This window comes from Ptychodera flava, chromosome 1 (genome assembly GCF_041260155.1).
Source record: "Ptychodera flava strain L36383 chromosome 1, AS_Pfla_20210202, whole genome shotgun sequence".
Lineage (NCBI taxonomy): Eukaryota > Metazoa > Hemichordata > Enteropneusta > Ptychoderidae > Ptychodera > Ptychodera flava.
Window position 1 is genome coordinate 27,879,199 of NC_091928.1, and position 14,138 is coordinate 27,893,336.

The 14,138-nt window shown below is 37.4% G+C and overlaps 1 protein-coding gene and 1 long non-coding RNA gene across 2 annotated transcripts; both read left to right on the forward strand.

Annotated features, from left to right (window-relative positions):
• On the forward strand, window positions 1-5,855 carry LOC139134144 (netrin receptor UNC5C-like). The gene is made up of 4 exons (XM_070701067.1): window positions 1-80; window positions 410-603; window positions 3,220-4,410; window positions 5,659-5,855. Exons 3-4 carry the CDS (start codon window positions 3,365-3,367, stop codon window positions 5,717-5,719), a joined length of 1,107 nt encoding a protein of 368 aa, XP_070557168.1. The 5' UTR covers window positions 1-80; window positions 410-603; window positions 3,220-3,364; the 3' UTR covers window positions 5,720-5,855.
• Window positions 5,856-6,997: 1,142 nt separating this feature from the next.
• LOC139134154 (uncharacterized) lies at window positions 6,998-10,032 on the forward strand. The gene is made up of 2 exons (XR_011552737.1): window positions 6,998-7,086; window positions 8,256-10,032. It is a non-coding gene; the product is annotated as an uncharacterized lncRNA (long non-coding RNA).
• The last annotated feature ends 4,106 nt before the right edge of the window (window positions 10,033-14,138 follow it).

Consider the following 14,138-nt stretch of genomic DNA (forward strand, 5'->3'; position numbering starts at 1 on the left):
TCATGTTTATTGCAGATAAAAAGAGGTCTCACTAACTTTAAATACTGCTACCACTACAAAAGCCTTGCGAAAAACGAAAGGTAAGTTTGGTATTAAATAAAAGTAAAACAAAGACACGTCTTGAATCCAAGTCTTTTGTTTTCTTTCGTCGGACTCTGCAAACATTGTGTGACAATTTTACAACCTCGGATAATGTTCTCCCCCATGCTTTATCAGTTACTGTAGGCTTCATGACATTCTTGTTCAGTGTACATCTATAACCTACTTATACACAAGTTTATTCAGCATAAGCCCAGCGAAATTGTTGACACAAACTAAACTCTGTCGTAACGCATAAAGGCAACTGTGCAATCTTTACTTTAAGATGGGTGATTCACCCGATATCTTTACGTTAATCTTTTTCTCTAAGGGTATGAGATGAACGAAGACCTCAATCTTGACGTTCTTGACAGTGACCCAGGAAGAAAATTCACTTCCATAATGGCGAGTTTATTATCATATCCGCTGGCATTACAATCTTAATCATACTTTCAGTTGTCATCTTTTGCAAACTTCGTAAGTTTGATAAAAGGGAATCCCATATAGACGAGAGGAACATGGCAAGTAAGTAAAGATGATAAGCATCGTATCGAAAATAAATGGATGGTCAGGACATGATAATGTATATTAGAAGAATATAAAAAATACATTTGCAATTTATAGAGTATGAATACTAGATGGCATAATGTGACTTATTTACAAGGTACTGTGACAATTGGTATTTCACTCTAAAGAACATTGGATCTCACAATTCCGAGACGCCCGGAGGGTGGTGGTGGCGTATTTTGCCCTCGTAATGTATGTTCCTGTGTCAAATGAATGAGTGTCATTTCCGTTGTATATGTATGGTACAGTATGAACATAGAATATAGTGACATTTGCACTCACATCTCTTCGCTGCAAATGTGACAAAATGTAATATACATAACTATAAATACAATACGTGCAACCAGCTCACAGGGACTTATAGGTCACTCAACAATACAATACAAAAAGTCTTTCCTGACAGTATAAGCTGCTTCAACAAAGCGAGCTAACCGTCTACAACAATTTGTAAGTTAGAATTTAAACTTTTCAGGGTCTGATAAGTTACTGAAATTTGCCAATTTTTCTGTAATTATGCCATGCAATATCCTATGATGAAGGCCGTATGCCTTACAAAAAATAGAAAGTGCTTTTCCGTTTCTGGCGTACGCTAATCACAAAATTGACAAATTCTATCTTCAACATCTAGGTATTGAAATCTACCCGACATTTGAATGCGCTGGGGAGGGTACCTGATCTCAACTGAGCAATAAAAAACCCTTGACTCCGACATAGATTTACCTATAGGTACTCTTCAGGGCCGTAGGTCTCTTATAATGCTACATACGTACGTAGCTTGGCTAGCTCTGTACAGAGCTAGCCCATTAATGCTTAAATTTGTGTCATTACATAAAGTCATTTGTCATAGACAGATTACATCATACAAAATTCATTGAAAGCATCACAAATCTTTGAGGATCGGACAAGTTATTATTATTAATGTGAAGATCCCAAATTAAACACTTTCTTCGTAAGCCTGTTACCAGGTATCACAAGTAACCTATTCCACATCTTTATCATATTTAACTTCTGTCTTTCCCAAGAAGCCCATCCCTATACCCAGTAATTGCGTGAATTGAAGCAGAAAGATTAATTCAAATGTAAAAACGAACTGCTCTACTTGGCCTGAATAATAGCACAGAAACTTCTTAAAGCCCCGTACTGCACCACAACAATCCATAATGGGAACAACTCCTATATTAAATGAATACGAATATCTACCAAACGCCATGTCTTTAAGGAGGGAAAATGTAGACATTATGGCACTCATGGCTCTTCCAGCAGAGTCAGCAAGTGTAGATGCAGTAAAGGCAAAATTCAAGTGCTCATGAAAAGTAACAACCAGGTACTTATATTCATCTGTATAGGTAAGAACTTTGTTTCCGAGGCGAAATTTAAAGTACTTCGTTGTATAGGAGTTGGTCCAAGATGGATGACTTAGGCTTTAGAATCATGAGCTACCATACGCCATTTTAAACACCATTTATGAGCAACTGACAACATTGATTGTACATTTTCTTCATTTTCGACTAAAATGACAATATCGTCTACGTATAGTAGGATAGACACCTTGATATCTTTCACTGAGATCCCTAAACCTAAGTCATCGATACTCACTGCTAAATCATTGATGTACACGCACACAGAAAATACGTACGTGATAAAACATCACCTTGTCGTACGCCATTGAGTATTTCAAACCACTCTGTATATTTACCATTGACATTGACGCTCCAAACAGGTGCTCTGTAAATGCACTTGACAAGCGACGCTCTAAACATTTTCCAAACAACCCAGGAATCCATTAATTTAGAGAATAACAACTGGTGATCAACCGTGACGCAATCGAAAGCTTTTTTCAAATCAATGAACAGGTATATTTCAGAAGTCCTTTGTTTTTTGCGATTACTCAAAATGGATGACCCATAATGCTGCCAACTTCTGGTCTGCGAAAACCGCTTTGCTCATCAACTAACAGCTCATTAAGATTCAAATACTTCATAACGCTCTTGTTCAGTACAGCACTATACAATTTGTAGACTGTTCAGAAAAGACTAATTCCGCGATAATTAAGAGGCACTCGAGGATAGTTCAATACACTTTTTCGAATTGGAGTAATAATGGCTTTAGACCATCAAAGCAAAACTGAAAGAGTACTAGTGTCCGAACAAACGAACGAACAACAAACAAAAAAGTACAAAAATCTTTGATTTTAGGGTTCTAAAATTCTCTGCCAAGCTAATCAATGTAAAAATTCATGTACACTTGCCTTAGCCATAATGCTGTATGATGTCGCCAATTAAGGGATCCAACAAGCACACTTGACCCCTCGACGTACCACAAAACACTGTAATTTACCAAAATATACAGGTTCTTAGGAACTGTTGGCATTCTGTATAGTTCAGAATTCAGAGCTGTAATTTGGGAACATCAAAAGCTGTAAAGTATCTTTCCAACGTCACTGGGATGGGGAAATATGGGTACAGTTGAATTCTCTTCAATAGCGCTCGTTCAGAGGGCGATTCGACAACATTTGCATTATTCTTTATTCTGCTTACCTCTTTTAGGGTTATTGATAATTTATCTCTTTAACAGTGAAAGTAACCATCCACCTGATTCCTCGATTACTGAGCTGATTACAGCAAACTCGGACGCAGAGAACGCACATCATACAAATGGAGACTTGGAAAGTCAAGAAAGTGCATACGAAGGATCAAATGAAAGCGATATCCCAGAAACTATGGATTTTTGCGCCCCTTATAATGCTATGGCAAATATTACCAGAACTGAATTTACAGAATCTGCCAGTTTTTCGCAAATCGCCGCTCAAGCCACTAATAATGAGGAAGAAAAGAACAACTTGTCGCCGACACCTCAAAGTTCAACTACGCACCTTATCAGCAAGCAGCAGCTTCGCGATTACGAGGCAAGCTTCTCAAAACATCAAGTCAATTGCACTGATGCCAACATTTCTCTAAACAGTAAAAATACAAGTGATGCGTGTACACCAATTGACTCTCATAGAAATGCCAGTGAGCAGACACCTGATAACCACTTTGATTTCAAGATGGTGGCGACTGTCAACAGTAGCGCATTTTCAATGTCACACAGCAAAACAGGGGTGTCACTCATATTTCCAGAGGGTGCAATCGACGTCGGTAAAACTCAACGAATTGAGGTCCAAGTTTCTCGCAAATATGCCCCGTTTAATCTTCGATTTGATGATGAAGATAGCGACTTTCCCTTAACTCTGGTAGTCAACTGCCTTTCTCCGGGACTGAAAAGATTCTCAAAGCCCGTAATGGTGAAAATCCCCCATCGAGGAATTCTTAGTAGAGATTCTGAATGTAAAGTTCTGTATAGCCAATCGCCTGTTGGTTCAAAGATGTCGTGGCAGTGCTTGGAGAAGCCCAAAGAAAAAGAATATAACAACATTGTCAGTGACTGCTATTTTACCGTGGATGAGACATATTTCTACATTGTCGCACAACATTTCACCACCTACACTTGTACATGCAAGGCAACGGTTCCCTTAAACCTGCAGGTGATAGTTTATGGGCGATACGAGCTTCGAGCTGGGAACAAGCAAGAAGTTTACTTCAACATGTACCTCTGCGACACCATAAAAGACAACCAAAAAGCCATCGAAAATTATGAAGGACAAAATGCAAACCACACACAGTTCTACTCTTTGACTGCAAAATCTCCAAAAAATCATGGGTCATTGGTATTTCTCAGGATGAAGATTGGGAATGGAAAGTTGATAAGAAATATCCTGACAAACAGGTAAAACAATTATATAATGAATTCCGCACTTAGATTGAGGCTAAGGAATGCAAATGATTAATTTGATAATTGTTCTGCTCATCTACTTTATACTTATTTAAATTTAACAGGTAGCTGGTAACATTTAGAGTTTCTTTAGAATAACATGCTGAGTTGTTGAAGAAGTGAAACATAAACACATGATATATGTTAAGGTTCTCTCTGTTACTACACCTGTACTAGGCACACACATGTCCTTGAAAGAGCTCGCTGGCTGGAATCACTCTCCCACCACTATGTGTTGTACTGTATCCAATCTTCGTACACTTAAATAGATAGGCAGACACACTAAGTCTTCGCAAAGAATTCTTTGTTTGAGTTAAAATCCACAAAATTCCTTCAAAACATTATTGCCTTACTTGGGCTCTCAGCCTTCTCAGTGGCACCTTGCAAAAGGGAACGATTACAATAAATGGCATGGGACAGAAGACAAAATATTCTTTCCATTTTCAGCCCCAACACGACCGTTGCAAACTTATCCTATAAACGTCTACATGTGACGAGGTGTACAACAAATGTCATGTTGAAATTTCATCAAAGGATATCATTGTGTTATACATATTACTATACCAGGCAAACTATTAAAAAGGTCATTATAAAACTAGCTATAACTATTATTCATTAATTTGCCTGTGGACTCCTCCCCTTGTATATTGTCTATCTGTACAGCATCCCATGATTGTTAAGTATGGCTACCATTTCTCATTCCCATACAAGTCAAAATTATTTATGCTCGTCAGTTATTGAATCACAGCTGTTACATCGGATGACCTCAGAAAAGAGGTTTACGAAAGAACTACTTTCTGTCCCATTCAGAGTGATTTATCGGTATAAATTGCGTTTACATAAAAGTTGAAGGCTCCCGCACGGTACTCTGGAATTTTCAAGCCCCTAACATCGATTTTTTTCGTAATCCCAACATTATTTTCTCTTTCACTTTGCTCGTTCCCTAATTAATCGTATCTTGTAGTATAATATAGACAAGTTTTTTCCGTCTTCTTCTTCTTCTTCTTCTCACTGTCTCTTTGTCTCTGTCTGTCTGTCTGTCTCCCTTCCACCCTCCTCTGTCTCTGTGTCTCTCTGTGTCTCTCTGTCCCTTTGTCTCTCTGTCTGTCTCTCTGTCTGTCTGTCTGTCTGTCTGTCTGTCTGTCTGTCTGTCTCTGTCTGTCTGTCTGTCTGTCTGTCTGTCTGTCTGTCTGTCTCTCTCAGAAAATCGCTATGGAGACAGTTTACCGTCACTGTAAGGACGACTCACATACCCCACCACTAGTAACATTCAAGGTAATCCCAAAACGTCCGCAAATAATCGAATACATCGAGGCTTTTTTCAACATGGTACAGATGAAAAAATCCAGTACTGAATACGAGCAAACAAGGATGTCTATACCGTTCGACTTTAAACTCACTCCGGTATGCATGTTAAATCCTTTTCGTCTGTCTTTACTGTTAATGTTTGAATAGTACTGAACGTTTTGATCTCCAAGTATATAATGTTATTGTGTGTAATGGGTCAGTTTTTATTCATTTTTATATATGTTTCTCATTGAAATCAGTAACAGTACTACACTTATTTTCTTGTTAAAAGCTGTAAAAGTATTACTTTCTTCTCTAGGTAGTGTAAGTTTTTATATGTACTATACTGCTTTTGAGAATAAGTTGCAATTTGACGCAGGATTCTATTCATGATTATATTTTGTTTGTGAAAACCTATACCTGTACAACGTCATTCATCATATAAACTATAGTGTGCATTTGATATTTAGAAGGACAAAACTGAATAATTTGACAGTTTGATTTTACACGTTAATTCATTATAAAGCAACAATTTTAGTCAGCTTTGAAAAAATTGACGACAAGAAACTACATACTCTCCTCACGTCATAAGCTACAGATGTAATTCTTCAGACCCCTAGAGAATGAACAGACAAATTGTCAACGATTGTCTAAATACTAGTATGTAGTAGAATAAATACCAATGATTAACTGCAACATGTCATATATTCATATGAGAAATGCTGCTCATCAGTCTGGGAATTTGTAAAGTTTAGGGCATGTGAACATGGTGGATGCTTTTCGCCACATGTTTACAATTACATCGTGTACATGCATGCGCTCTCACCATAAAAGGTGTATTGATTCTCATGACGTAGCAAGTGGTTCGATTAGAACGCTTAAAGTAAGCAGCTTGCATTTTTATGGTATTTTACGATTAATTATTTTTCAGAACACACACAGAGCCAACAAAAGATCGATAAGCTTACATTATGCTATGTTGTTATTCAACTTCGTTTTGACATGTGCGGGAGGAATGGGTCTTCTTTAATGAAGATAAATAACAAATGTAACATTTCGCCTGTGCATGTCATTTTGGTAGTAGCTTTGAAGTGAGCTCTTATACCAAACGCTTCTCTTAGACGGCCATATACAATTGTATACGCTAACAAGCATACATTTAAAACGTGGCAAAGGAACGGCGAATCTGCCTACCAACCCTTGACCTTATACCTTCTTTTTTTCTTTTTTTAACATTTGCTATGTTTTCTGTAAATTAGGAAAACCATACAAAGCTTGTAAGTGAAGTAATGGATGGTATCAAGCAAGACGTATTCAACGAAGACATATTCAACGACCCTAATGGTAAATATGCTAAGATGCACTAATTTGCTCAATATCTTTGCATTAAATGATACTTGTGTAGACTTTCACTTGCTTTTAGTGGTTATTATAGATAATCATTATGAGGGTATGCGTTTTATCATTTCTACTTCATATCTTTTGCGTCCATGGAGAAAATTTACCCTGATAGAATGCCACTTCATTATTCAGCGGGAGGGATGTTCTCTGGCAAAACACAGATATGCGTACCTGGTAAAATCGCACACGTAAGCAGAGTTCGAGCTAGTATCTGTCATACATGTGCGTGTCGAGGAAGTCGGGGCTACAAGTCTATTGAGGAGAAGTGTATCTACCTTAGCATCCTTCACTTAGATCATTTTAGGTACTGGTGATACCACAATACAGGGGATTTCCTATAATTCATCATGATTGTACCATCCTCACTAAAGTCTACCATTTCTACCTCGTGTAGACAGATTCATAGACTTGTCTTTAAAATTCTGAAAACGTACTGGTAAGGACACCATACTTCTCAAAAACAAATTTACATGCTGACTTTTCTAAGAGAATGACGCCTCCAGTTTGTCATAATTTGCTTCCAAAAAGCATGCATTCGTAGCACCTGCAGAACTCTACTTTTATGGCTATGAACGGTTTCTTTGAACTTTATACAGAAATATCTAAACCTATTTTTACTAGATATAATTAATCAATAATCTAGAGGCTTAACATTATTGCTTTCATGTAGAACTGAAAACTATATATAAAACGTCGTTGATGCAAGTCAAATAGAATTGAGAGTAATTTATTTATTGTACTTTGTATACTATGATGCTTAGATGACCTAAGTAAATCAGAAACATCTGCCAAAATGATTTTGTGTGCTTGTCTATGTGGAAGACACACCACACACACACACACACACACACACACACACACACACACACACACACACACACACACACACACACACACACATACATACATACATACATACATACATACATACATACATATGCAAACAAACATGAACATAAATATTAGGGCAATTTGTAACTTTGATGTATAGTCTTAGTATGTCTACTCCTTAATACTGATAAGGACACCATACTTCTCAACTCCCATTTTAAACTCCTTAATACTACTCCTCAATATTTTTTCCTTAATTACTTATCCTTGATTTTCTGTAGTTGTAAATGACAGCACACTAGCTCGAGTAGCCAAAAATCTCGATCGCGACTGGAAAAGAGTGATAAGAAGCTTGTTCCTATCCAGTGAAGGCGATCATGTAATAAACAAGGTGGAAGATGAACAAGATCAATTCTACGAGAGAAAATATCATTCCCTGCTGGAATGGAAAAAGCGTAGAGGAAGCGACGCCACTTACGGTGTGTTGAGAGAGGCTCTGACAGAAAACGGCTTCAAGAACATTGCTGATACCATTCCTTGTAAATATGAAACTACAGTTTAATGCAGACCGAAACAACAACGAGATAGTCGCAAACTTTAGTATAGAATGCGAGCTATATAGCTATTCTTCAGGCCTGGTAACAGTGACTAAGGGTTGTTTCCGTATTTTATTTTTCAACTGACATAGCAATATAAATGATAGTATTATGTGTCTATGGCACAGAACTATACAAAACCTCTTAAACTGTTTTCTTTTAATATTTGAATTAATTAGAATGACCGTACGCGTCAGACATTGTGCTTTTAACTTTTCAGGTTTCTGATGTGTGTAGGCTGCATCAAACCATGCGCGTGCCTAAAATATTTACAACAGAAAATGTCGAATGCATTAATTACTAACAACCGAAGATTATTCGCAGAAACTGACAACAAAGATCGTTTGACGGTGACACATTTTACTTTATCGGAGAATCCGCAACATTCGACGAATAATATTGTACAGTTGAGTTAAGTATCAAAAACGTGTTGCAGTCTAGATGAAGATATGTGTCTGACTAAAAATAGATGTACAAAGTACAATAAACTAATTTGGTCTGTTGAAAAGGAACATGCTTCTGAAGTTCTCAAAAGTGCGTCTAAAGCACACGGTGACAATGCATAGCATAAAGGCCTTGTTACAGAAGCGTTACAGTGTAGTTGTATCTCTGTGCACTAGACAGTTTGTATAGAGGAGGCGGCCTCACACTTAGCAGCTGCTTTTGTGTTAGATTTCTAGTGTTAAGCGTTCGTTGTGAGTTGATGTCTTGGTTGCGCGTGTGTGTCGGTGTGTGTGACAGGGGGAAGGGCACTACCATGACGCTCCGTAGATCTTTAGTGTAAAAAATATTGACTTTGGATCAATTTGACTAGCGTTTTGAGACGAAATATATGATCTCCACATCAGTTGCTTGATTTAGCATATAGTTCAAGTTATTCCAATATAGAGTTCAAGCGTACATGTCAGTAGTAATGTTTTCTCTATTTGCCTATGCAGGTATGCGTGCTTTGTTATTTTGTACATTTAGCTTCAGCTAACATTTAATTTTTTATAGTATACGGGATACCTTTCACACTATTGTTATTCTAAAGTTCAGAAATAATATAATTTTCTATTTTATCCTCGAACAGTATTTTAACGTAGCTCAATGAGTCTATGTCTTCGATTTTAATGCTGCATTATAAAGTCCTTCGAGTGAGGATACAAGGATCTAATAGCTTCCATTGATTGCGAATGGATGGCAAAGCAGTTTATGACCATCCTTCTTTTTACGATTCAATATTTATTCCATCGCGCTAAATGCTGAAAATAAGTGACATTATTAACATTTCTCAAATTTTGTGCGATTACATTATTACTTGATGATGACAGTAGTCGTCACTAACCATACACATGTACAATTACAAGATCTCGATAATTTGTTGGCTTAGCAGTGTATATCCGTTTTTATTGGTTTATCTCCACGCAAAAGTCAGTTTCTAAAGTAAACTCTTAAGATTAATCGTCCTTCCTTTATTCAACTATTTTCGCTTACTGTATTTTAATGCAATTTTCGAGGTGCAAAGTTGTATCCAAATGAGAGCAAATGTTGCAAAGTGTAGCGAAGCTAAATTAACACTGCAATTGAAGACTAACCGTTTTCCTCTCCCTTTTACTTCTCTTCAACTTTCTTTCCCTTATGAAAAGAATAATTATTTACGATTCATCAATATACGGAAACATTGCATGGTTGCATACGAGACACTATACGTAAAAATAGTCCAGACTTAAACACGCTGCGCATTGATATATTTCGCTGTACTTACACGTCTTTTCCTAGCCTTCGGTACACTTGCTACAGTTCAATACGTAGCGAGAGGGGAGTCTGTAAAAAGTTTGCACCTCGGATCTTGCCGTGTATAATTTGCATATTGTACGAACGGTCCTTATTTAAATTTATGATACAATTGCATAACAGTAGCACGGGACATCTTGCATTTTTCACATCAGCTAATTCATATACATTTTATATATATTCAATTAGTTTTCACAGTTAGGCATATAAGGCTTGAGGGACTTTACTGAAAGCAATTACACTTAACATGTCAAGCTGTCAAAGAAATTTAGTATTTTCATTTCAGCTAATTACATATTTGTAAAACGTAAAGATATTTGGAATTAATCTATGTTGAATATTGTTCATAATATTAAGCAACACAATTTCGATGAAGTTCAAAACTTGTGGCAAACGTTTCAACCTACAGACAATGTATACTGAAACATGGGAGCATTTTCAATTCATATTGTACTTTGGTCGATTATTGTAATGACTATCGGTTTGTAAGTACAATAAGTTATAGGGGATTCATGAAAAAAGTTTGTCTTGCAGACTCCCGAAGATTGTCTGAGACTGCCTCATTTGTAGTTCTTTTGGCAGTAGTTAAAATTGTGGTCGAGTAAACTGTAGATGTATGTATCTCCTTTATTTGAACAGGATTCACTTAGACTGGCTAAAGTAGGAGCTTTTTCTTGTATTTTATTTGATATAATAAGGAGTTTGTGTTGTTTGACTTCATGAAACATACTTGCACAACCTCAAATCTGCTTGCTGCAGACAAGATCAAACAACATTCAGTGGAACATTTTAGGATCTGTACCAAAAGGCCAAAAGTTCTGTGTGATAACTTTCACCTTGCACGGCTGGATAAACGGTGTTATATAAAGTTTGGACCTCATGCAAAACTTTATAATGAAATCTGAATTGACGATGCCTTTCATATAGATACAGGCTTGTTTCAAGTTTAGATGTAACCAATTATATACTCAAGTAGCGAAAAGGGAAGGAAGATTCCATATATAAGTTCAGTAATAATGTGTACATTACACTATAACACGTAAAAATAAGACTTTATCTTGATTATCATTACACCATTAATCGACTGACGAAAACAGTTACAGTAAAAGAGCCAGATGAAAGCAAAAGTATGACACGGCATTTAGAAAAATATATGTATACTATTTGAACTTTGCAGTAAGAAAGTCAATAAAAATAATAAACAATACTACAGCTAATATATAAAAGAAAGTTAAGCAACATTAACCAAACACGATTTCAAATAGCCGATCAATTTGCATAAAATGTAATGTCACTGAGGATTAGTAGAAAACAACACAGGCCTTGTTCTCACTTGGTGCAACGACCTAGTCTGAATCTAACGTTTTTTATCCGTAAACACCGACGGATTAACTCTAAATACGCATACTCGCGGTCAGTTAGGGCTTGGAGTGCGATTCGCCGGCGTAATGCGCCCTCTATACGATACGCCATTTTCGAAATCTCACAGCATCATAGCCGGCATGTCACTCGAGCCTTAGCGTTCTAGCGTAGACGTCGCACCGAGATATTCCACTATTTCGACAGAACTGTCATTTAAAGTTCAGATTTGAGTTCTTTTAGTTGTTTTCTGTCGTAGACCCAGATAACTCTTAATCTTGATCTAGCTTTTTTCTTCTGAGCTGCAGCTGGCTGTCATTGTGATATATTTTTTAAAGTTGAATAAAATGTTCTTTCTGGTTGAGTTAGTCAATAAATCGAAATATTTTTGTTCCAAATTGATTAATCACAGACAGTCTCGATTCTCCCGCCTATGATATTCATATTTACTGACTCATTCTTTCTTTTTTTTGTCGATCGATGAAAGTATTTTCATCTTCAATCATCATCATCATCCTAATTTGATAGATGCAGTATTCTAACCTATACTGTCGTTAGTTTCCGAACAACGTACAAAGACTTGATCCGTTCGTCAAAGCGCATCGTTGATGAGATGTTTTTTGAAACGGTGAATAAATATTGGAAGCACGGCCATACCGTTCAATGCGTTGGGGAGATGTTACAGTCTCTCCGAACAAAAACGGAGATTTTTATATGCGATAACAAAGGCGATGAATCAGTTAGTTGAATAAACAAAACTTTTCGGACATCATATTTTTATATTTAGGCATACACTTGTCGGTTCGATATTCAAATGCGACGGTACGCAGATGACCAGTTATTTTATAAGTCTTCAAGACTGGTCAAAACTATTCTGTTATACTCACTGATGGTGTCTCCTCTTGAACGTTCTTGAACCCGTGGTCGTGACGATTGTTTTTGATGCGTTCCCTGTTTGATGATTGGTAGATTAATGTATCAAAATCTGAAGACACACGTGACTGAATCAGGGCTCGAAATTATCTGTAGTCTCGCGTCCACAGACCACCAACTTTTCCCCGGGGCTACTAAAATCCATGAAATGGCTAGAATTGTCACGAGAGAGAGATTTACGCAGTCGCTAACTGATCATGGTATTTCGGATGTGATGTCGGTTTGCACACCCTGGCGCTGCACAGTATCGAAAATGTACAGATACTTTCTTCGAAATTTGAATAATTTTATAACAAGAGCAGAACACAACCAAAAGTGTTTGAAGTTATTCTTTTGATGTCGATTTCGCAAATTAGTAAATGTTCGCCGTAGTCTCTTGTTTAAAAAAATATGTTCTTCAACACGACGTTTCTTTTGATCGGTGATGCCAAATTTTATTTTTTTATAAAAATAGATTAATGCACTAAACGCCTTTGGACTATCTTACCTGCCTGTCAAAACTATACTACATGTAATTATACATTTCCAAGGGCCAGCACACAATGTCAACTTACTCGTCGTCCGCATTTGTCGACCTCAAAAAATGTCACCGTCCATGCTTTGAAGCAGTCTACACATGAAAAACATGTCTCGCGTAAATTTCATCATGTTCCATTCTATGAATTCGGCCATTGAATTATTTCAACGGTATTAATTTACGACTAATTCGACAATTTCAAACAGTAATTTTTTTTTCTGGTCGAGGGTTTTTATTGGTTCTGTAGAAGAAACGATCGAAAATAGCGAAGTGTCTCGATACGGCGTCTAAGCTTGAGGTGGCTATTTAGACAAATGTTGTCACGAGAGGGCGTTTACCGCCGTTGTCAAGCGTTCACACACTCCGTTTCGAGGAATTTGCATCGACGCATCGTTCCAGGTCCGACTGCTAACGCATCCGTAAATCTTTGCCGTTACAAACGCGTTGCCAACTGTTCTGACACGTTTTATCCGTCGGTTTTGATCAAAACACCGTTGTCGACACCTCAAAAGGCCCGTGTCAGAAGGCGGTTACAGTAGTGCCGGTCACTATATTCCACCGGTGATGTAACCAATGTGCTATGGTTCATGATCAGGGCCAAAATTAGCACCTAACATTCTGAGTGAAATGCATTCGCTTTGAGCCAACCTCAGTGCAAGTCTCGTGAAATGCATGCGCTTTCAGCCAACCTCAATCAAACTCTCGCGAAACTTTGCGCCGTGACTCATTTGAACTACACTGCTTTTACACTCCCTAGATTACCTTTGAAGCTCGACTCATTTGAACTACACTGCTTTCGTCTAGCTTGAAACTCATTTTTGAGCATTCGAGTCGAGGAACACTCCGTGTGTGTGCGTGTGGGGGGAGACTTGGTCGGGGCAAACCGTTTTTGAATTGGGTCTACTGCATGCTGCATGCGATTTAAATAAAACACTTTTGAACTGAGAAAACCACACGTGTTTGAATGGGATTCTATCTTGTTT